Source organism: Camelina sativa, chromosome 12 (genome assembly GCF_000633955.1).
Source record: "Camelina sativa cultivar DH55 chromosome 12, Cs, whole genome shotgun sequence".
Lineage (NCBI taxonomy): Eukaryota > Viridiplantae > Streptophyta > Magnoliopsida > Brassicales > Brassicaceae > Camelina > Camelina sativa.
In genome coordinates this window covers 14,296,676-14,318,940 of record NC_025696.1, presented here as the reverse complement: position 1 = coordinate 14,318,940, position 22,265 = coordinate 14,296,676, and the positions used below count along the sequence as shown (strand labels likewise).

The window sequence follows — 22,265 nt, the reverse complement described above, 5'->3', positions numbered from 1 at the left end:
CAGATTGAAGCTTTTTTAAGGAGAGTAAGAGCTAGAATGAGAGAAGAAGGGCATTCACCGCAGACTAAATATGCATTGATAGATGCGGAAGAGATGGAAAAGGAAGAAGCTTTGTGTGGTCATAGTGAGAAACTGGCAATGGCGTTAGGGATTCTTAGCTCTGGACATGGAAAGATCATTAGAGTTACTAAGAATCTAAGAGTATGTGGAGATTGTCACGAAATGGCCAAGTTCATGTCTAAGTTAACCAGAAGAGAAATTGTCCTCAGAGATGCAAACCGGTTTCACCAATTCNAACAGTGGCGTGTGTTCTTCCAGCTTGTGCAAGTCTTTCTGCTTTTGATAAAGGCAGAGAGATCCACGGTTACATCATGCGAAACGGGTATTTCTCAGATAGGCACGTTGCTAATTCGCTTGTAGACATGTATGCAAAATGTGGAGCGTTGTTACTTGCACGTATGCTCTTTGATGATATTGCTTCCAAGGATCTTGTTTCANCATTGCTTCAAAGGGAAACATAACCACCATCATTTACTCGATTACTTTACACATTCAAGTGTTTGTTAGAACTTTCAATCATTTGTAACCAGTGACACGTTTCTTTATTTGGATCAGTTGAACCATGTTCAACCACATGTGCCGTATTTACACATATAAACACAAACAACTCATAAGTCATAAGGAACCATGTTTGGTTGAAGAAAAATAATTGATAAGAATAATTCAATAATTATTACAAAATAATCCTTTTTTAACCACATACACTTAAAATTACAACAAAATCTCATAACAATACCAAAGACTATATAATGTGAAATCAAATGTAAAATAGGAAAAACAAAGAAGATTAAACCGGGATTAGTGCGGAGAACCGGTTCGGTTATTCTCCAAAAAAATCATCATCCCATAAGAACCCTAATCTCCCACTCTTAAAGATTAGGCCTTTTTTTTGCTTTATCTGTATTCACTAACGAACGAATGAGAAGTAAAAAAGATTACACCTTTACCTTGAATCAACCACACCATTTGGCGAGAAGGATCATGAAGATGATTAAGAATACAAGAGAAGAAAGTCCAATAGCAACACCAAGCACAACCTTATTAGGACCATGGTGCTCTTCTTTCTTCTTCTCACTAGTGTCATCTTCATTACCATAATCATAATCTGAATTCGAATCTTCTTTCTGAGGCGGTGGAGACAAAGGCAAACCATGTTTATCACACTTTGCAATACCCAATTTCATCTTGGACGACAGAACAGTGTGGTTGTAACAAAGATCACTGTTCCCACCGATTTTGAAGACTTCGAGGTTCTTGATGAAGCTCGCATTGAAGGGAAGGACTCCACGTAAGTCATTGTTAGCAAGATTCAGGTGTGTGAGATGCTTCATTTTGGAGATGAACCTTGGAACGGTGCCGTTTAGTTGGTTCCCACTCAGATCTAAGTGTGTAAGCTCTGGAATCGACGAGATGGAATCTGGGATTGGTCCTGATAGCTTGTTAGAGGCTAAAGATAGGTTCTTTAGGGATATTAGGTCTCCGATTCCGTCGGGTATGTCGCCGGAGATGGAGTTTTTGGATAAATTTAGAGACTTTAGGTTAGAGAGTAGAGTTACCGAAGTGGGTATTGAGCCTTTGAGCAAGTTGTCTGATAAATCGATGAATGTGAGATTGGAGTGAAGCGATTTAGGTATGTTTCCGGAGAGATTCGCGTGTGAGATTGTCAAAGAGACGATCTTGCGCATGTTTCCGAGGATTACGAAGAGGCCAGAGGTTGAGACAGGAACAGAGGAGACGGTGAGGTCAGTGAGGTTAACGAGACGAGCTAGGAAGACTCCGGAGAGGCCATTGCGGTGGCGGAGGAAGGACGAGACGGCGGTGAAGGAGTGGAGTGAGCTAGGGAGACGTGGAGGAGGGGAGAGAGATGGGCAGTTGAGGAAAGAGAGAGATGTGAGAGATGGGGAGAGAGCTCTGAGTGCTGTGGTTGAGATAGAGAGATCGGTGGAGCAATTCGTGAAGGAGATTGAAGTGACGAGGCGAAATGGGGAGCTGGCGTCGCAGGTTACGACTGAGGAGGAGGAGGTCGGTTTGGTGGTTGGGCGGTGGTTGCAGGGATCTTTGACGGTGGGGATGTTGAGAGATTCGAGGGCTTTGAGTTGTTTTGGGTCTAATGGGGCAGATGAGGAGGAGGGAGAGGGTTTTTTGAGAGGTGGAATGGGAGAGATGGTTGGAGCAGGAGTTGGAGAGAGGGAAGGAGCGGCGGAGATAGTGGCTGAGAGGTGGAGGAGGAGGAGGAGTAACGGTAATGACGGAAGTTTCATTGTGGAAGAATGAGAGAGAAAGAGAGAGAGATTGAGAAAGAGAAGGAACTAGTGTGTCAGAGAAAGTAAAAGAGAGAAAGAAAGAAGAAGAAGGAGAAGAAGAGAAAGATTGGATTTTTCAAAGATGGGTCATGTGACAGTTGGAGTTTTGTTTACTTTTGAGGCTTCTGTTTTGGGTTTAATTACGACATTGACCTTCTTCCTAATCTTCTTCTTTTATATGACTTTCTTTCACAATGTACTTTGAAGTTTGAACTTTGTTTTGTTGCATTAATTGGTTCTTTTAGGCTTTCGTTTAGTTAAAGTGTGGATAAGGATTCTTTTGTTTACGTTTGTGCAATGTGTTTACCCATACGGACAAGTTTTGACATCAAAAGGCCAAGACAAGAAGGAAAAGTGTGGAATGCTTGGTTTGTATATTTGTGAACTGATTCTATCACACGAAAATAAATAAATTACCAAAAAGTTCATTTGAACATTCAAACTGTTTATTACTAGTTAATGATAGTTGGGCGGGCCTGAAAACATTTTATAGTCTCATTGTCATAGAAGATGATAGAGTTTTGTGTTACTGACTCATGATTATTTTAGTAGCTTTACATTTCTCTGTTTCATTGTAACCATTCATGCAAAATCTATAAAGAAGAGTATATAAATAAGGTATCAAATGCTATTTTAGCGGACAATTTATATGCTCTGCTCGGATTGGATCGTGTAAATGTATAATAGTAATAACTGTCCATTGATTTTACCTTTGTAAAAGAAAGAAACTTCATCGATTTTAGCAGCTGTCCAGTCCTTATGCATTGAGTGGAGACAAGAAGAATATCATAGGAATCATCTCTTTTTTTTTTTCTTTTTTTTGGTAACCCCCCATACATAAATAAATAAAGGTCTTGAGTATAAAGTTTCGGACAGAACTCAGATTTAGATGAACTTATGAAGTAACTAAGTTGTACACGTTCATACACAAACTTGAATTAATTGAGATAAAATCTACATGAAGATTTAATGGCTTAAACCTACACTACACTGAACGAAACAAACACCATTAGTCACACTGTTAACACTTGCTCCATCCCTTTACATGTTATATATAAAAAACATTTTATATAAACAAAGAGAGACATTAAAGCGTTTGATGATCTTCTCGACAAAATCTAGTTCCTCATGATATAGCACATGTTCATGTTATAATTCTCAAATCAACGTATATAAACACACCAACACACACATATATTATCGAGTTTATGTTGATGAAGTTTTCTCCGCCGGTTCAAACTTTTGTTTTTGGTTCTCGTGCTAGCAGAAGATAACACTACATCACTTACGCCTCAAGCAACCACGTGGGCTAGATGGGCTCATGCAACTCATGTATCAAGTTTTTATCTCATCATTTATAAGTTTTTATTGTTAAAGTCATTTATATGTTGTACTATAATCTAAAAGATTAAAATAGAAACACTTATAAGAAATTACTAATGCCAAAATCTAGTATAGTAGTACCATATAAGACTATTCCTTTTTTACATGAAACAGCAAAAATTAATCACTTAATTTAGACCTTAGAGCTAAATGGTCAATACACTCCTTGTCCTTGCCTCCTTGGCCTTTAAATTGGTAATTACATTTTTGTTGACTAAATTAATACACTTATGAACAATAACTAAAAAAGTAAAAACACAATAAAAAGATTAACAATTAATGAGCTGTTAAGACATTAAACACTAGATTAAATTTCTCCTGGCGTTTTCACAAACATTCAACTATGTTTACCCCAAATTCAACAACACCTGATGTGTAACGTCAACAAAGATTATTATCTCACATTTTCTAACTTGAATTTTAATATATTTAAATTTCCATCAAAATTCAGATGAATATATTCTATATTTACTTAATTAGTAATAACTCTTAAAATCTGAGGATTCTTTTTTTTTTAAACTTACTTATCATAAACTAATTAAGTTTAAATTTCGATACTAATTTAGTTAAAATTTTCCTCACTTCATGTTGAAACATGTTTTAAGAAAAAAATACCAACATGGCTAAGCATTTAAGAATTAATTAATTAATTAATTAAATACATTAGAAAAAAAATCACACTAATGCTACCAACAAACTCCAAACGTTAGATTTTAATTCCATAACAAATTTATGAGTATAGTAAAAACACACAATAAATGTCTTTTCTTTCTTCCCTTACCTTACATATACGAGAAAGAACAAAGCTAACACAAAGACCTCAAGAAGACTTCACTAGTTTTTATTTCATAATTTTTTTTACTAATTAATTAGTTTTTTTTCTCCTTTCCCAAAATATGGAGAATTTCGTCGACGAGAGTGGTTTTGTTCCTCTAAACCAAAACATCTTCACACGTGATCATCATCAAGAACACATGAAAGAAGAAGATTTCCCATTCGAAGTCGTCGACCAATCAAAACCCACAAGCTTTCTTCAAGATTTTCACCATCTTGATCATGATCATCAGTTCGATCATCACCATGGCTCATCATCTTCAAACCATTTGCTCGGTCTCCAAACTACGTCTTCTTGTATCAACAATGCTCCCTTCGAGCATTGCTCTTACCAAGAAAACATGGTCGAGTTTTATGAATCTAAACCACAATTGCTGAACCATCATTTCCAAGCTGCGGAAAACCCAACATACTTCACTCGTAATCATCAACATCATCATCATCATCATCATCATCAAGAGATCAATTTGGTCGATGAACATGATCATATGGATTTGGAGCAAAACAACATGATGATGATGAGGATGATCCCTTTTGATTACCCTCCTACAGAGACCATGAAACCAGCTATGAACTTCGTGATGCCAGATGAAATTTCATGTGTTTCTGCAGATAATGATTGTTATAGATCATCGTCGAGTTTCAACAAGACCAAACCATATCTTACACGAAAGTTGTCTTCTTCTTCTTCATCATCATCATGGAAAGAAAAGAAACCGTCAACCTTAGTCAAAGGACAATGGACTTCTGAAGAAGACAGGTTTGTTATTAACATATATAACAAAGCTTAAGAACCAATTAACATTATCAAAATTGTTGATGATATTATAATATTGCACCCTTTACACTTTTTGTGGAATTGCGATCTACTCATAATTTATACGATTATGCAAGATTAATGACAACTATAATATGGAGTTTGTGACACTTAGTTAAGTTAAAGTTTTCTTGTTTCGGCTATAATAGGATACTGATTCAACTAGTGGAGAAGCATGGATTGCGTAAATGGTCGCATATCGCTCAAGTGTTACCGGGAAGGATCGGGAAACAATGTAGAGAGAGGTGGCATAACCATTTGAGACCTGACATCAAGGTATTAACTAGTAGCTAACTGAATCGTAAGTGTAATGATGATTAAGGAAACTTAAGATAATGATATTAGGAGGACTAATCTAAATAATTTTGCAGAAAGAGACATGGAGTGAAGAAGAGGACAGAGTGTTGATAGAATTCCACAAAGAGATTGGAAACAAATGGGCAGAGATTGCGAAAAGACTCCCCGGAAGAACAGAGAACTCAATCAAGAACCATTGGAACGCCACAAAACGAAGACAGTTCTCTAAAAGAAAGTGTAGATCTAAGTATCCGAGACCTTCTCTGTTGCAGGACTACATCAAGAGCTTGAATTTGGGAGTTCTGTCGGCTACATCTGTTCCTGCAAGAGGTAGACGCAGAGAGAGTAACAAGAAGAAGGATGTTGTAATTGCCGCGGTTGAGGAGAAGAAGGAGCAAGAGGAGATTTATGGACAAGACAGGGTTGTGCCTGAATGTGTGTTTACTGATGATTTTGGATTCAATGAGAAGCTGCTTGAGGAAGGATGTAGCATTGACTCTTTGCTTGATGACATTCCTCAGCCTGACATTGATGCTTTTGTTCACGGAATCTGATTTGTATTTCTTTCTTGTTGCGTTTTTGGTTTTCTTTTTCCTTATACGAGACAGATTCCACCAAACATTAATAATATGAAAAATATAAAACACTTTGTTTTAATACATGTTGTAAGTTGAAATAATAATAAAACCTAACTTGCTGCTAAGATAAGAACATTACTTAACTTGTGTCTCAAGCAATTATATGAGATAACTTCTCTCACAAGGGAGGAAAAATTTATAAAACAACCAAAAACAGATCATCCATCGTTCAAAATACAAACATATTCTCTTAGCAATCGATCAAAAGACAGTTCAGAGAAAGGGAGGTCGTATCGGTTTTGGAGACGAAAGGATTGATACGAACCCAAACAAGTGAAAACACAGAAGCAAGCAAGATAGACCAGAGAATAACAATGGTGGGTGTTCTGTTTTGTCTTCCCATAAGACCTTTGAGGAAAGGATAAAGATGAAGAATCACCCAAAAGGCGAAAAATACTTTCCCAAACAAAGGTCCCCAAGCTTCATAACCTTTGTTTAAAGCATCAGAGAATCCAGCAACGACTCCGACCAAGTTGATTATGAGAAGTGATGTCGGAGGGATCAAGAGAGTTGTCCATTTGACAATGTACAGCTCACCGAATTCTTGATCGTCTGCTGTTTTCGACGTGACTGTGAAGTTTGTGTCGAGACCAGCGAGCATTTTGAGGAATCCTTGGAAAACAGCAAAGAGATGAGCTGAGACACCTCCAATAACCCAAAACTGTTCATTTCTCCATAAGTCTTCGATGCTAACTCCGCTCCATCGAAGCTCGAGGACACTCGTTAAGATGATTGATATGAAGAGACCAAGAAACAGCATGCTTGCTAGGTTTGATAGCTGCAATAACGAACAGCAAGCAAATATCAAATCATTAGAGTGTTCAAGACACAAATAGTAGTATGAAGTGTTGAGTAAGTTACCGTTGGGATGATGAATTTGCCGGTGAGAAGGCAGATAGCAGGAAGAGTACAGTAAGCAACCAGAGGCAAAGAAGTGAATGGATAAACAATAGTGTTTATATAAGCTAATCTCTGGAGCAACTTGAGGCGGCCTCCGCTGCAACCATACCAGAGAGGACAATGCCTGCTTAGGAAGATCTCAACTGAACCAAGAGCCCAACGCAGAACCTGGTGAAGCCTATCTGATAGATTGATTGGAGCAGATCCTTTAAAAGCTGGTCTTAATGGCATACAGTAAATGGACCTCCATCCGCGGCAATGCATCTTGAAACCTGTCAAAATGTCTTCCGTGATTGATCCGTAAATCCATCCGATCTGCGAAAACAGAATGAATTTATTAACAAAAGATTCCAAAGATAAGATCTTTGATAACTTTAGTCCCAAGAAAACAGAACTTACTTCTTTTCCCCATTCGGATTTCTCTTCATATCCGCAGCTAATGACATGAATAGCTTCTTTAATGAGCGTTGAGGGGTTTACAGAGTCAGGAACACCGCCACTCTCCATTAGAGTAGACTCGATGAAAACCGCAGAGAGACCAAACGTTTTCTCGAAGCTTGTTTGTGAGATCAGCATTGATCTCTCGTACTCATCGTAGTTATCTAGGTCTCCAAGATTAAAGATTGCAGCATCGAGTTCTTCTCGCTTTGCGTCTTTGTATAACTCGGAAGGATCTTGAGGTTGTTTCTTCTTAGTTAGACAGCAACAAGACGAGGATGAAGATTGTGGTAACATTCTTGGTTTAGAAGGTGGACTATATCCGTAAAGTGCTTGTCTTCTAAAGACAGTACCAGTACCAACATAAACTGGACCTTGAATCCCATCAAGTCCTCTCATATTAACCTGAAATCACCAAATCAGAAACCACAAGATATCAGAAGAAAGCCCAAAACTTGCTTGAGTATATGAGCATATGAGTTTGAATACTTACATCAAAGAAAACTATGTTGCGGTTAGCATATCGATCACTCTTGTCGATTCCATCAAATCTCTGTGGGAACTGAACAAAGCAAACGTCTTGACCAACAACAGGATCCATTAAAAAGCACATTGCTTCACGCACGGCTTTGCTATTGTTGACGTAGTGATCACAATCAAGGTTAAGAATGAATGGAGCATTCGTTAAAACCGCAGACACCCTCACCTACAAAACCAAAATCACTAGGATTGTGTTACAATATGTAATGTTAAGTTTTCTGTTAGAAAAATAACATAAAATTCAAAAGTTTACCAATGCGTTCTCTGCCCCGGCCTTCTTGTGATGTTGATATCCAGGTCTCTTCTCTCTAGAGACGTAAACTAATCTTGGAAGTTCGTTTCCTTCAATGTCACGAGCACCGCTATATCCAAGGAAGACCTACAAGAAAGAAGATAAAAGGTTCAGAAGAAAACTCAACAAGTATCTTCTTAAGACATGTTTGAATGTAAGACATAGCAAACCTGAATCATCCCGGGATGGTCACGAGTATTGTTTCCAGGCCAAGAGGTTCCATCTTGCATTGTCCATCCTTCTTCTGGTGTCTTTTGAGCCTTGGCGACTAAAGCATTCATTCTGATCTTAAACTCCTCATAGTCTCTCTACAACAAAGACACAAACAAAGATAAGTTTTCAATTTCAGTTTGTTTGATAATGTTATGAGCCACCTTGCTTACTTACTTTCATAGCTCTACGTTCTTTAACAAAAGAAGGTTGAACCTTATCCCTCAAGTAATCGATTTTAAGCGAGAAGTAAAACTCGGGAGCTCGCGGCTCGATTGAGTATTTTTTGCAGAAAGGTACCCATTTCCTAGCAAAATCTGCTGTCTCAACCAAAGACTCAAACGAAAGCATCGCTGCACCATCATCAGATACATAGCAAGAGACTTTATCCACGGGGTAGTCTAAAGCGAGGATCGAAAGAACCGTGTTTGCAGTGATCAAAGGTGGCTCCTTTAATGGATCAACTGTACTAACAAAGAAATCTACAGCTGCAAGCTGTGATTGCTCGCCTTCTCTTTCGAATCTGCATAGTTTTGACAAATGATTTCATAAGACTTCAAGAATTGTACTACCTCATACAGAAGAATATTACGGTTCTGAAAGATGTGTACCTTGCGGATAAGCGATCAATGTAAGTTTCTCGGTTAATAGGAGACCATTTAGGGAACTGATCCAACACCCATGAAATAGCAAACCAAATCTCACATATCACAGATGTTAGCCATAAACCGTAAGCGCTATCGACAGGATGAGTGATACGGTAGTTGAAAAACAGAGCCAAGATGATCAACCGCATGATGATGACGATCCTGTATGAAGTGATCTTTGTCCTTGGAATAGGAATCACAACTGAAAGCGCATCTGTAGCACCAGCCTCTGTGTTCCTGAGAATACAAATGGCACAGACCAAACCAAAGTCTCAAGCTTTCTGATGACAACATAAACCGTTAGATTTGATTAGTACGAGGATGTGCTTACTGTGGCATATCTTCCATGTGCTGTTGAGGAGGAATCTGAGCATCATGTTCTTCAGGTTTGGTTGCTTTTGCATCTTTCTTCTTCTTCTTCTTGTTGCTCTTCTTGTCTTTCTTGTCTTTCCAGCTCTCAACTCTGTTCTTCCATATTGGATTCCCATATTCATCATTCAGATCTTCAACAACAAAATCACATATCTTAAAATTAGTTAAACTACTTAAACCTCATCAATACGTTTTGATGAAAAAATTTGGATTTTGATTCTTAGTTCTCTTACCACTGTCAATTGTGGAAACTGTACTTATATGTCTAGCATGAATCCCAGAATCCTGCAAACCCCAAAAAAATCAGTTTTTGCAAAATCCAGTTAAGACATAAACTAATAATATCTTAGGACACGCACCTGAGGAGTGTTGTTGATATGTGTTGCAATGGTGGATTGAGTTTTAGATGCCTTTGTCTCAACATCATCAAACACATTTTCTGAGAAAGAAACCAAAACTATTAACGAAAAAGTTGCAAACATATTGAAGAAAAATTTGCAAATTATATGATTTACTACCATCGTAGGGATTGCCACAACGCAAGCAAATTCGTCGACCTTCTTTGAATTCATACTCAAGACAAGCTTTGCAGATCGGGAAACTACACTCGTGACAAGCAACAAAGAACTCTCCGTTTGATTTAACACCAATCTCTTCGCCACAAGTGTTGCAGATCGGAGACCTAGACTCCATCATCTTCGATTTCCCCTGTTTGGAGAACAGAGAGAGAAAGATATAAGGAAAAAAACAAAACCCTAATTAGGGATTGAGATTTGGATCGGTAACGAGTTTGAGAAGCCATGGAGTTGAGGTTTTGTAAGGGGAGGGAAAAAGGAAGATTAAACAAAGTTTGGTGGATTGTAAAAATAAAAAAAAATCGGAAGTTGAGAAGTTTCTTTCTGAGAAAGCTGATGGGTAAGCTAACACAACACTCTGCTTTGGCTGGGAAAGATGATAAATTGAAATGATTTTTGCGGGAAAGTGAAGGAAAGTTTCAGTTGAGAGGGGTGACACATATCTTTGTCTCTAACCAGCGGTAGATACTTGCTTGCCTCCTAAGCGTCACCATACTTTCTCTATCAAGCTAACTTTTTTACTCCCTCTGTCTCACAAAGATTGATGTTTTGACATTTTCACACATTTTTAAGAAAAATTTTAGTTTTTATTTGTAAATTAATTTATAATTACTTTTTGGTAGAGAGAGAAAAAATAAACCAATAGCAATACAAAAATTTAAATATTTTCAATGATTACTTCTTAAAATCTACAAAACATCAATCTTTGGGACAAGAAAATATCCCAAAACATCAATAAAATCCATAGCACTCAAATGCTTCCTAAACATTTGAACTTTGAAGTTTAGCAAAAGCACGCCATTACAAATTACAACTTATTGTCAACTGGTTTTAAAAGTTGTTTTAAACCATTTTGCATAATACAATGATAAAATATAAAAAATTCACACCTGTCATTGTCAGAAATAGCATTTTTATCGTTTACTACAAAAAAAAAAAAAAACACTCATCATCTGATGTAGTTTCTCCATAAGGTTTTGAGATCTGACCAAAAATAAGTTTGAGATTTAGTATCACTTCTCTAATTTTGTTACTGGTTAATCACTTCTCTGTTCACGTCTTTTTTACATAATTCTACTCTACATTTGCAATGTTAGAAGAATACTTAACAAATCAATCTACAATCTTAACCGAATCAGTATTTGCATCATCTCACATCTAAGTTTCCTCTGGTCTACTCTACTGTCTCAAATCAAATCGTCGAGCAAATGCAGCAAAACCATCCCTCAAAAATCGACCAAACCGCTTCTGCCTTTGCTCTGATAAGCTTTGGGGTTGAAGAATTCAAGAGTTAGTAATATAGTTATGGGTTACGTCTCTGTGGAAACAACTCTCTGTGACATTTCTAAGCTCGACCAAGAAGAAGATTGTGAACTTCTATAGGAAACAAGATAGATGATGAAACTGATGTATCCGACTATTCCAACAAATACCAGAAAGCCAACAAAAAACCCTGCCACTTCAGCCATGAAGAAATCAAGAAGAAGATACCCATTTATCATCATCACAAACACCGCAACAGTCCACGCTAGCTTCTGCAAAAGATCCCAACTAACTCGTTACAATCAAAAGCACATTACAGTAAAGAAGAGAAATAACAACAAAATGGCTTTACCTCAAGGGAAGGTCCAATCTTGAAGACGCCCATGATATGTTCTTTAGAAACCATAGTCAAAAGAGGAATAACGGCGAAAGGAATCTGCATCGACTGAAGAATATTAAGCCATTCGTTCAAAACATCGAGCGAGCCCTCAGATGTGTTAAACATAAGAGCTACAATCATAGTAGGTACAATCGCAAAACTTCTTGTTATAAAAGCTGATAACCATTGCTCCATCTGAAGATCTAAAAACCCTTCCATTATAAACTGTCCAGCATAAGTCCCAGTTATAGTACTACTTTGTCCAGCAGCTAATAAACCGATTCCCCAAATGTAAAGTATAGGGAAAACCCCACCTCCATACTTCTCCTGTAAGTAATGTCCCGCATTAACCAATCCTATACTATCAGCCTGTTTGGTTCCATAAAATCCTTTAGCAAAAACCGCAGTCACAAAAAGATTGATCATAAACGAGACAAAAAGCGCAGCCGTTGATTCGATTGTATAGTAGTTAAGAGCTTCCTGAACTCTGTTAATCATTTTTGGATCTGTCTTCCTAGACTGCACTAAAGCCGAATGCAAGAACACATTGTGAGGCGTTATCACACATCCCACAACTCCAACAGCTTCTCTTATCGTCTTTGATCCAAGCTTCGGAACAATAATACCTATGAATAGCTCTTCTACACTAGGCTTAGTTTCATTAAACATCCAAGCAAACGAAACAGCCATTGTCGCAATCAAAACCGCAAATAGACCTTCTAATTTCCTCATTCCACATTTCTCCAAATACGAAATCAAGAAGCTGTTTTATTCACAAGAAACAAAAATCACTTGCTTAAGCTTCACGTTTTCAATTTTGACCTAATTGTTTTTTTCAATTTTGACCTAAATTTTACTTACCAATCAAACGAAGTGATGATAACACCAACCCAAATAGGTAAAAACCCACGAGTCAAGATCTGAAGAGCGATGGCACTTCCGATGACTTCTTGAATATCAGCTCCGATCAAAGCGACCTCAGCCATGAACCAAAGCAAGATCCGAGCCCACGATGGGTACTCGTTTCGGCAAATCTCCGCCAGATGTCTACCCGTCACGACACCGATCCGAGCAGAGAGAAGCTGCATCAGAAGGCCCATTAGCGTAGCCCATAGAAGAAGCCATAGGAGAGAGTAACCAGCCACAGCTCCGGCTTGTAGATCTCCTTCGATGTTTCCTGGATCTAAGAACGCGATGCTCATTAGAAACCCAGGTCCGGTGAATTTCCATAGCTTCGCCCATGAGAACGGAGGAACCGTATCGTAGGTTTTGTCTCTTGCTTCTTCTTCTTCTACGTTCAGGATTTGATTCTCCGGTGGCGATTCGCGGCGCTCGTCATCCTCCTCCGGGTCTGAGGTTTCGGGTAGTAAGAGACGTTTGAATTCTCCGTTACTGTCGTTAGGTTTCTTAGGGCTGTTTTCTTGGCGGGAAACGGTCGAATCCGTCATCTTTAGTAACGGAATATTCTTTCGGCGTTACTGACGACGTGATTTTTTCTCTTTTAGGAAAATTTTAAAATTACATGGATTTTTTTTTTGCGTGTTTTTCACAAATCAAAAAGTCAATAAAAGTCAAATGAAGAAACCAAAAAAAAAAAAAACTAATTTTCTAAAATTGATTATAAATGTTGTCAAGATTTTCTAATATTAGAGGCTGAATCAATGATCAAGAATTTAGGATTTAATTGTTGTTATTGTATTGGTTTAGAGATAATTGCGGATTGAATGAGAAAACAAAGCTGAACAAACCATAGATTGGAACCGGTTAAATTACAAAATCCCTTAACCGGTACAGTAGTACCAGACCAGACCCAAAGCTAAGCAATTTTTCAAGCAAGCAAAATCAAAAGCATAAGATAAGATTGTTTCCTAAGAAAGCAAACATCTTCAAAAGAATTTTGAATGTAAATAAAGAGAAGAAAAAAAACCAATCTTAGCTTGAGGATACAGAACCAAATCCCTCAATCTTGTAGTCTTTTTAGTTGGAGCAGCAACCAGTTTTCTTGACAGCTGAAACATCAACATCGATCTTCTCACCTTTGGAAGGAACATTACCCGGATCTTCACCAGCCTCCATTGCTTTCTTGCTCACAACATGGTAAATCTGAGTGAGTACTTCAGAAAACGCGTTCTCAACGTTGGTAGATTCAAGAGCTGAGGTTTCCATGAAGTAGAGTGATTCAGTCTCTGCAAAAGATTTCGCATCTTCGGTTTGGACAGCAACAAGATGGCGAAGATCGGATTTGTTTCCCACTAGCATCACAACAATGTTTGGGTCTGTATGGTCGCGGAGTTCCCTTAGCCATCTCTCAACGTTTTCAAATGTGGAGTGTCGGGTTACGTCGTAGACAAGAAGTGCTCCAACAGCTCCTCGGTAGTATGCACTAGTGATTGCTCGGTATCTAAAAATAGCAGAAAGAGGACAGATGGTAAAAATCAGTTACAGATTTAGTCAGCAAAACTCTGTTAAATAAGAAAGATAACACCTTAAGAAAAATTACAACAACAAGAAAGACTTCAAAGCAATGAGCTTTTTAGCTTCAATGGTAGAAACTCATCACTAAAGAAACCGATATACTATAGCACTGAATCCTAAAAGATCACCTAAACAACAGAAATAAGAGTTAAGGAACAAATGGACAATGAATTAGCTTCTCTACCTATGACTGGATCAATCGATTAAACTAATCAGCAAAATGAAATACATGCTATAAAACATAGGGTTCATTGGGTTCTCTCCTTATAAACAAACACAATGGATCACTTCATCTCCAGAGTAATTAACACAATCACAGGTTTCTTTCTCAAGCTTCCTTTACAATACACTAAGACAGATCTAAACATAGTTTAAGCTCCATTTGAGTTCTCGTTTGGCAATTGAACAAACTATAAACGTCACAGCTTCCACTGATCCACAGAAAAACACAAGTTCTAAGCTTAACCTAACAATTCAGTTCACAAGAACTATAAACAGAGAGAGAGGGATTGGTCTTGACTCCACAATGCATCTAAAGGTCAAGACTTTAAATAAAACCCAGATCGAGAAATGAAGAACTGAACACAAATATCAAAAGAGAGAGAGAGCTTAAAACCAACCTTTCTTGACCAGCAGTATCCCAAATCTGGGCTTTGATAACTTTTTCATTAACATTCAAGCTACGAGTCGCGAACTCAACCCCGATCGTTGATTTAGACTCGAGGCTGAACTCATTCCTGGTGAATCGAGAAAGCAAATTGGACTTACCAACACCCGAATCACCGATCAGAACCACCTTGAAAAGGTAATCGTAATCATCATCTGCTCTGTAACCCGCCATTACAACACTGCTCACAAAAGCTTCACACTTTCTTTAACCAAAAAAAAAAAAGAGCAGCTTCACTTCGATTTTACTTTTTCTCTTTAGATTCAATATATATTTTCCGCAGATTTCTACAGAAAGACAGAGACTTTGAAAAAAAAGGTTTAGGGTAAGACTTGCGCTGCCTTTCTTCTAGCTGTACCTTCCTTAATCTACCACCGATAGATATTCTGGGTGAAAAAAAAAAATGGTAAGTTACCAAAATACCCTGGCTTGAAGTCCTCTTAGAAAGCTCTGAGACAAGGGGCAGATCTGACATTTTCGTTGTGGGTTTTGTATCTATATTGTTTAAATGCTTTCACTTTCTTGAAAAGGTCACAAAGTGGTGGTGGTCATGTTTAAGTTTTACATTGGTAAACGGCGATAAATAATTCAGTCACTCTCTCTCAATTTCGATAGAAAACAAAACGATGATGATCTAATAAAAATGAAACATTTGTGTGACTCTATCTAGTAAGTAAACCCAATGGGTTGTACAATACATACATACTACTATGGAAGCCCATATGAGTTCTTTAATTTGAAATCTTAACAAGTAATATGTTTTTCTTAATTCTTTTGAGGTTTTAGCACAAAACACACCTTTGCCATGTGAAAGAGCTCAATGATTTGTAATTATGAAAATCCAAAAACGCATCTGTACATTAGAAAAGAAACAAAAAAGAAGAGAAAAAAAGAACAGAGACTCAAATGTTCTGTGCTCCTCTCCACTCATCCTCCATTATTTGCAAAAGAATCCATTATTTTGTCATTACCATAAAAGTCTCCATCTAGCTTCCTCTGTTTTAACTCAGAACGTACCAAAACCTGTTTCAGACAAACTTCTACAGAAGTACATTGATGTGTCTGAGTTTCAGTTTGATTACCAGACAAGCGGAATTTGGTCTCCCCCCTTTCAACGCAGTGCTTTTCTTACACCAGAAGGAAAAATTCTCACAGACAAAGACATGGCAGAGAAATTTCAGAATCTTGTTGAACCTCCTTCACGGATCAAAAGGTACAATCTTTACTGTTGTCGTCAGTAAGTTTTTTGTAAAATCTAATCTACAATGTACGAATCCGTATATATGGAATATACAAACAGAGAAACAGGTTTCTACACGACTCTTTTATTATACTTTTTAAAAGACTTTTTTTCAGACGGAAGAAACTAAAAACAAAAAGTTACAACATAAGTATAGCTGTATAGGAAACTTCTTTAAACTGCAGCAGTGCTCTGTTCTAGAGCTTCTTTACCGGTGATTCCGTCTTTCAGATTCTTGAAATACTCATTGTAGTCTTTCTCCGGTGGAGGATTCTCAGGATTTACCGTGAATGGCTCACTAAACGGAACTGTACTTTTAACCTGACACAAACAAAACAGCCCAACCGACAAAATTTAACATCTTGGAAGTAATAAACTTAGAAAAATGTGAACTTGGATTTTCTCATCAATTCTTTAAAAACCTCGAATGTCTTGTTTAGAGCAGACGGGCTTTCCAATGCAGCGATGCATATACGTGCTACTTCATCTCTTGATACCTTCCCCTATTAAATATAGACGAAGTTGGCTATGTTAGTTAACTTGAATAGTTTTGGCCGGTTTCAAGGGGAAGCAATATTGAATTACCGTAATGTTGTCTCCTTGTTCGAAAATGAGATCAGCTCCGGCAGGTTCTTCTGTTAAAGCACATGGCCGTACAATTGCAAACGGAATCCCGCTTTCGCGTATCAGATCCTCTCCCTATTCATCCAAAAAAAGAAGAGCTTTAACATCTTGTGAAAGTGACTGCTCCAATCTTGTGATAGTATAGAGTGACAAACCTTTAACTTGTAAGTGAGAATGAAATCAAGCTCCTTGTTTAATCTCACAGCCGGAGGTTGTTTGCTTAGATCCAAACCGGGTCTCTCTGGTCGGGTCACTCCCGCAGAGCCAACATGAACAAACCTGTAACCGTAAATAACAAAACGCCAATTCAGCATATAGTGAAGAATTTAGTGCCTAAAGAGCAAGAAACTAAATTCAGACCTCGGAGTGACAGGTTCTTGGATATAAGCACGAATGCTCGATAAAGGAAGCTCGAATTGTCCTTCTTTAAAAGTCGGGTTAAGCTTACCATCATACTCAAATTTACTAAACATAAGCTGAAAACAATAACACTGAATCAAACATTCAGAATGGAAAGCTTAAGAGGGTTGAGTGAAAAAGTAAAACAAACCTGTAGTGAAATGATACTGCTTGCATTAAAAGGCGGTGCATCTGTCACTGTACGTGCACGAAGTACAGGTCTTAGAGACGAGAAAGGTAAGCGTACCTACGATTTGAATTAACAGAAATATAATTGATCTACCAGCAAAATTAGATAAAAAATGAACAAGAGTGACTTTACTTACAGATTGCCATTGGCCTGGTGAAGTGTCGAAACTAGCGGTGTAACCAAGAGTATCCCAATTTTGGCTTGTCCGGACGATTAGCTTGTAACGGAGTCCATCACCTTTTAGTCTTAGCTCTAGACCATCATATGCCGAGACATTCTCTGCCTCAGGAAAGTTCTATAAGAAAGACTCATGCTTCAGTGAGATACCGAAGGATAAAAGAGATTAGAGAGATTCCGACATTAAGTCGTACCCTTTACCTTGGTTCGGACACTCGTAAATCCGCCATTATTTGTTGTTGAAACAATTCCTAACAAAACATGTTATGTTTATATAAGTTAAGTAAGACCATAAGAGAAGAAAATGGCAAATAGAGTTGTTATATGATCATATCATCAAACCTTTGAAAATCCCGGTAGGTCCACCGTTTTCACCAGCAGTTAGATCTACTAGGAAGTTACTTTCGCTGACACCTCCCATTACAACATCATCCAAGGCTCCCCAAGGTAGATCTTTAAATGTGTTATCTAAACAAAAACATCGGGAAAACAGTATTAAACGGTCATAACAAGTTAAAAGCCTAATCAAGTGACATGACTTAACTTACCCCCGACACCGAAAATAAGCTTCCCGTTCTCAAGTCCAACACCATCTCTAACCGCATAGATTAAGTTCTTCATTCCAATATATTCCACTAACTCAGGTGAGTCCCCTTTGATCTGTGCATCCGGAAAATCTAATAGTTTAGTGTTGTTGTTGAACATTGAACACTAAATTTCACAAAACAAAAACTTTGTTCCAATACCTCTGGCTCGAAGAACCTGACCCCCTGCATTTAAATCCCAAATTTTAAACAAGGTCAATACTCAAAACTAGAATATAAAAAAACGCAGCTTTAAGAAAACTCTATTTCAGGAAAATTCAGCGACCTGATTGTATTTTTGTCTCTCAGGTGTATCTCCTTCCTTTGGACCAACAATACAAGAAACAGCATTGATCACTTTCCTCACTCCTTTGAACATTTCAGGAACCAATGTGTTCTCCTTTGTAATATCGGCAACAATCTAACAACATATGCAAATAGTTATCGATGATCTTAACTATGAAGACACCAAGAATACAATGTGGAAAGATTTCTCACCAAGTCAATGTCAGGTCCTAACATTTTCCGAGCCTTCTCTTCATTTCTCACCTATGTAAATTCCCCTCAAAAGTTACAACTTTGTCCACATTATCAGAATCAGGAAATCTATCAAAAAGGTTTAGGTACCAATGCTTTAACAGGCAACCCTCTCATCCTCAAGATATCAACAACCCTCCTTCCTACACCACCAGTAGCTCCAGCCACAAGTATGATTCCAGTAGTTTCCATTTGATTAACCGGTTCCTCCGTTGATCCGTTAGTAAGTTTCTCAAACACTGATGATACAAACTTCACATGCAAGATACAATCAATTACCCCAAAACGACTATTAATTACACCTCAATGAGAAATGAGTGAGAATCAAACAAACGCTCATATATTATACCTTTAGAGGAGATGGTGGTCCGTTGAAGAAGTACAATGTTTTGACGAATCTACCAAAATCCCAACCTTGAGAGGCTGATTTCGCAGTGACCCGATTTCTATATGACCTTAGATTGAGAGAATGTGAAACTTGTTGGTCACGAAGACGTCGGCTTCTATCACCAAGTTGAAGAAACGGTTTAGGAAGTGAAGTGTTGTATTTAGAGAGTTTAAAATCAACACTTGATGAAGAACCCTGCAAGAGATTACAGTATTAAATAGCAAAGTCTTCGAATTATCCAAGAATTTGCAGACCCAGTTTCAGAAATCAAACGAATATAACAGAGAACAGAGAACAGAGAAAAAAAAAAGAAAAAAACGAGTTTTTCAAGTAAACCTGAAGGTTGATGATGGAAGGAGATAATGAAGATGAGAGCTTGAGTGAAGACGAAACCTCCATTTTCTCAAATTCTACAACACTCGAAAAATCTCAAAAGCGTCAGAGATTTTTGTGCTGTGAAATCGATAGAGATTTTTAGACCACACACGTGGGGAAGTCTCAAAGACAAACTCGGAACGTTTTGGGTTTTCCGGTTTACATAACCGGTACGGTGGTTTCGGTGATACTGATTTAATTAAAGCGGTATAGTCCGGTGAAGTTTTTAAAAAGAAAAAGAAAAAAAGAGAATGCGTCTGCCGGGAGTCGAACCCGGGTCTATTGCTTGGAAGGCAATTATCCTAACCGTTGGACTACAGACGCTACTATGCTTGAATGGGAAATGCAATTTTAATATCACGTTTGTATTAAAACAAGCATAAGTTTAGAAACTTGTATTACGTGGGAACTATAGATATCCATATATATATTTTGCAGTGATAATCACAAAAAAGGTCCATACAAACATTTTGTTTGAAACAATTGGGATATAGGTACTATTCATAAGCCAATATCATCCTAACAATTAGTACTTTAGTGGAGTAGTATGTAACAGAAATGTCTTTCTTTAGCTTCAGCTTTTGACTTTTGTTTTAGCCTAGTAACCTTTCTGGGATAATTAAAACTAGGCTTTTACCAAACAAATTACAGAGAAGCACATGTGGTGGAAACATTTTGTTATGTGTAGTTTAGTTTTTGCTTAAAATTCAAGACTGGCACGTGGAAACTAGCAATGGGCCGCCGCAATATAGCAACGGTGGGCACGTGATTTTGGTTTTAGGTTCGATACTGAGAATTTTTAGACTTGGTAGCTCATCAGATTCATATGACTTCTGACTAGAAAAAAAAAAAATCATTACTAATTGTTACCATGATCTTATTTTTCACATATTTATTCTTTTGATTTTTGTTACGATTTTATATGGTTTTAAATAAGGGTGAATTTCTATTTCGATATTCCAAAAATAGCTTCCTCCACCTATGGTATAATACAATACTATTACATTAGCTTCAGGAATATGACATTTTGTCTACTCGCACTGTAGTTTGAATAAATTTATAAGAAATAGAAAAAGGTTATATAGCTATAGCTAGGAGTAGTAAGGTACATGAGTCTATAGGTAAAATATTCTCTTCCACTCCACTCTTACAAGTTCCAAGTGTTAGATAAAGCTTCAGTTTGGGCTCGGGAATCAAAATACTTTCCAAAAGAAAACGTAAATTTAATGTGTCATGAGTCTATCAAAAATATGTGGATTCACTTTACTTAGTTCATTGAATTTTGGAACTACAAAAGACCTCGTTTTTAGGTGATTCCCTTAATTATTAGAGTAGATACTAAATAACCTAAAACTTAAAAAGAATTAAGAAATTAACCTTCGACTCTAAAGTAGTTTTTATTTGGTACAGAATTTTTGTGAGTGGTTTGGTCTATTAAGCGAAACTATTTAGGAATCGAGGAGTAGTACTTGTTTCATTTTCTATATTCCTAATTTGTCTCCATTTTTATTTTTTGTAAAAAGGTTAAATTTTATACCATTTTCTGATTTTTTTCTGTACAAAATAAAAACTAAAAGCGCATACAACAAACTAGAAGGGAAAGGAAATACATCCAAAGTAGAAAGCAAGAAGAAATCCTGGAACGGTTGTGAGACGATCCCTGATTGCTCTATCCAAAGCTGCTTGCACTGCGACACTGGTGGTGGTGGAGGAGGTGAAGATCCTTGCATTGCTTTCTCGCCATATCAAATAACATGCTGCCTGAAAAATAAGCTTGACAATGACCAAGGCCTCGGAGGAGGGAGGTCTCCTGGTCTGAAGAATCCAAGAGGAAATGGAGCTAAGCGTAGTTAGAGGGTTTCTCCAGACTCTCGAAGCAAAGGCTTGCCAAACCGTTGCTGAGAAAGGGCATTCAAAGAAGAGATGGTCGTGTGTTTCTAATCCCGTTGAGCAGAGGATGCAAGCTTGAGGAACGTCAAGTCCCCAGGATCGCAACCTATCTCTCGTAGGCAATCTTCCTTTCATCGCCAACCATAGTATGAAGGAGAACCGAGGAAATCCTTCCTTAAACCAGACAGCCTTATACCATGGCACCCTAGGAGAGTCTGTTCTGAGTTGCTCCCATGTATATTTGGAAGAGAAAGAGTTAGCATAGGTACCTGACTTGCGACGCCATAGAAACATATCGGCCCCATGAAGGGGGTTAGGAGGCGTGATGGTTGTTAGCGTGATCTGGAGTTGTTGTTGGGACTCCGATCTTGCACCTGGCAACCTCCAGCTCCCATTTCTTACTGCCTCAACAACAAGAGCTTCCTGTCGAACCCGAAGCGCTCGTGGCCCGTTACCTTCAATAAAATCAATGAGGTGGCCATGTCTCGTCCAATTATCATGCCAAAAAGATGCATTTAGTCCGTTCCGCACTTCACATTTTAAGAACTCCTTAACTCGGCTCCTGAGGTTTATCATTCCTTTGATAGTCCTTGATAGTCTAGGGGAATCATTAAGTGTCCAGTAGTTCTTCCTGAGGAACACATTTCCGTTGATCCATGCGACCCATAAAGAACCCGCATTAGCAAAGAGATTCCAAACCAACTTAAGTTGGAACACATCCGCGAAATCCTCCAGTAGATGGATGCCGAGTCCTCCCTCGTTCTTAGGTTT

General features: G+C 37.9%; 7 protein-coding genes and 1 non-coding gene across 9 annotated transcripts in view; 2 read left to right on the top strand and 6 right to left on the bottom strand.

Annotated features, from left to right (window-relative positions):
* Positions 1 to 420, top strand: part of LOC104733510 (pentatricopeptide repeat-containing protein DOT4, chloroplastic) — a 4,729-nt gene extending 4,309 nt beyond the window's left edge. Inside the window, exon 3 of the mRNA XM_010453083.2 lies at positions 4 to 420. Within this exon, the coding sequence (XP_010451385.1) occupies positions 4 to 420 (417 nt within the window). The remainder of the gene's footprint in view (positions 1 to 3) is intronic.
* On the bottom strand, positions 691 to 2,525 carry LOC104731701 (receptor-like protein 51). Its single transcript, XM_010451169.2, has one exon. The coding sequence runs from the start codon at positions 2,319 to 2,321 to the stop codon at positions 1,014 to 1,016; it is 1,308 nt and encodes a 435-aa protein (XP_010449471.1). The 5' UTR covers positions 2,322 to 2,525; the 3' UTR covers positions 691 to 1,013.
* On the top strand, positions 4,643 to 6,525 carry LOC104731699 (transcription factor MYB98). Its single transcript, XM_010451167.1, has 3 exons — positions 4,643 to 5,340; positions 5,547 to 5,673; positions 5,769 to 6,525. The coding sequence occupies exons 1-3, from the start codon at positions 4,643 to 4,645 to the stop codon at positions 6,246 to 6,248; spliced, it is 1,305 nt and encodes a 434-aa protein (XP_010449469.1). The 3' UTR covers positions 6,249 to 6,525.
* On the bottom strand, positions 6,417 to 10,427 carry LOC104731700 (cellulose synthase A catalytic subunit 8 [UDP-forming]). The gene is given in 12 exon segments (XM_019233323.1): positions 6,417 to 7,110; positions 7,194 to 7,547; positions 7,632 to 8,075; positions 8,164 to 8,376; positions 8,464 to 8,589; positions 8,673 to 8,810; positions 8,890 to 9,235; positions 9,324 to 9,596; positions 9,691 to 9,862; positions 9,965 to 10,016; positions 10,091 to 10,250; positions 10,252 to 10,427. Coding segments are annotated over 12 exon segments (3,042 nt in total). The 3' UTR covers positions 6,417 to 6,522.
* Positions 11,352 to 13,464, bottom strand: LOC104731698 (metal transporter Nramp5). Its single transcript, XM_010451166.1, has 3 exons — positions 12,810 to 13,464; positions 11,922 to 12,711; positions 11,352 to 11,841 (listed from the first exon to the last, which is right to left on the bottom strand). Exons 1-3 carry the CDS (start codon positions 13,394 to 13,396, stop codon positions 11,617 to 11,619), a joined length of 1,602 nt encoding a protein of 533 aa, XP_010449468.1. The 5' UTR covers positions 13,397 to 13,464; the 3' UTR covers positions 11,352 to 11,616.
* Positions 13,674 to 15,432, bottom strand: LOC104731697 (ras-related protein RABA1d). The gene is made up of 2 exons (XM_010451165.2): positions 15,044 to 15,432; positions 13,674 to 14,349 (listed from the first exon to the last, which is right to left on the bottom strand). The coding sequence occupies exons 1-2, from the start codon at positions 15,262 to 15,264 to the stop codon at positions 13,926 to 13,928; spliced, it is 645 nt and encodes a 214-aa protein (XP_010449467.1). The 5' UTR covers positions 15,265 to 15,432; the 3' UTR covers positions 13,674 to 13,925.
* Positions 16,266 to 19,705, bottom strand: LOC104731696. Of its 2 annotated transcripts, none has more exons than XM_010451163.2 (16): positions 19,566 to 19,705; positions 19,191 to 19,424; positions 18,932 to 19,093; positions 18,803 to 18,853; positions 18,591 to 18,725; positions 18,467 to 18,490; positions 18,269 to 18,380; positions 18,063 to 18,188; positions 17,915 to 17,971; positions 17,680 to 17,822; positions 17,505 to 17,600; positions 17,315 to 17,430; positions 17,110 to 17,233; positions 16,916 to 17,029; positions 16,753 to 16,833; positions 16,266 to 16,651 (listed from the first exon to the last, which is right to left on the bottom strand). In XM_010451163.2, exons 1-16 carry the CDS (start codon positions 19,626 to 19,628, stop codon positions 16,505 to 16,507), a joined length of 1,785 nt encoding a protein of 594 aa, XP_010449465.1. In that variant the 5' UTR covers positions 19,629 to 19,705; the 3' UTR covers positions 16,266 to 16,504. The 2 variants fall into 2 exon arrangements, with proteins under 2 accessions (XP_010449465.1, XP_010449464.1); XM_010451162.2 differs by having other exon boundaries at positions 17,680 to 17,838; positions 17,922 to 17,971.
* TRNAG-UCC lies at positions 19,857 to 19,928 on the bottom strand. Its single transcript has one exon. It is a non-coding gene; the product is annotated as a tRNA-Gly (tRNA).

What these genes read in the sequence shown, in the direction of transcription:
- LOC104731698 (XM_010451166.1), bottom strand. Translation starts at nt 13,396, where the DNA reads ATGACGGATTCGACCGTTTCCCGCCAAGAAAACAGCCCTAAGAAACCT. An exon ending in ATCATCACTTCGTTTGATTG is followed by an intron (nt 12,712 to 12,809) that starts GTAAGTAAAATT and finishes TGAATAAAACAG; the next exon opens with CTTCTTGATTTCGTATTTGG. An exon ending in AGATTGGACCTTCCCTTGAG is followed by an intron (nt 11,842 to 11,921) that starts GTAAAGCCATTT and finishes GATCTTTTGCAG; the next exon opens with AAGCTAGCGTGGACTGTTGC.
- LOC104731699 (XM_010451167.1), top strand. Translation starts at nt 4,643, where the DNA reads ATGGAGAATTTCGTCGACGAGAGTGGTTTTGTTCCTCTAAACCAAAAC. An exon ending in TGGACTTCTGAAGAAGACAG is followed by an intron (nt 5,341 to 5,546) that starts GTTTGTTATTAA and finishes CGGCTATAATAG; the next exon opens with GATACTGATTCAACTAGTGG. An exon ending in ATTTGAGACCTGACATCAAG is followed by an intron (nt 5,674 to 5,768) that starts GTATTAACTAGT and finishes ATAATTTTGCAG; the next exon opens with AAAGAGACATGGAGTGAAGA.
- LOC104731701 (XM_010451169.2), bottom strand. Translation starts at nt 2,321, where the DNA reads ATGAAACTTCCGTCATTACCGTTACTCCTCCTCCTCCTCCACCTCTCA.
- LOC104731696 (XM_010451162.2), bottom strand. Translation starts at nt 19,628, where the DNA reads ATGGAGGTTTCGTCTTCACTCAAGCTCTCATCTTCATTATCTCCTTCC. An exon ending in ACCTACCGGGATTTTCAAAG is followed by an intron (nt 17,972 to 18,062) that starts GTTTGATGATAT and finishes ATGTTTTGTTAG; the next exon opens with GAATTGTTTCAACAACAAAT. An exon ending in CAAGAACCTGTCACTCCGAG is followed by an intron (nt 17,234 to 17,314) that starts GTCTGAATTTAG and finishes TTACGGTTACAG; the next exon opens with GTTTGTTCATGTTGGCTCTG.
- LOC104731697 (XM_010451165.2), bottom strand. Translation starts at nt 15,264, where the DNA reads ATGGCGGGTTACAGAGCAGATGATGATTACGATTACCTTTTCAAGGTG. An exon ending in GATACTGCTGGTCAAGAAAG is followed by an intron (nt 14,350 to 15,043) that starts GTTGGTTTTAAG and finishes TGCTATTTTTAG; the next exon opens with ATACCGAGCAATCACTAGTG.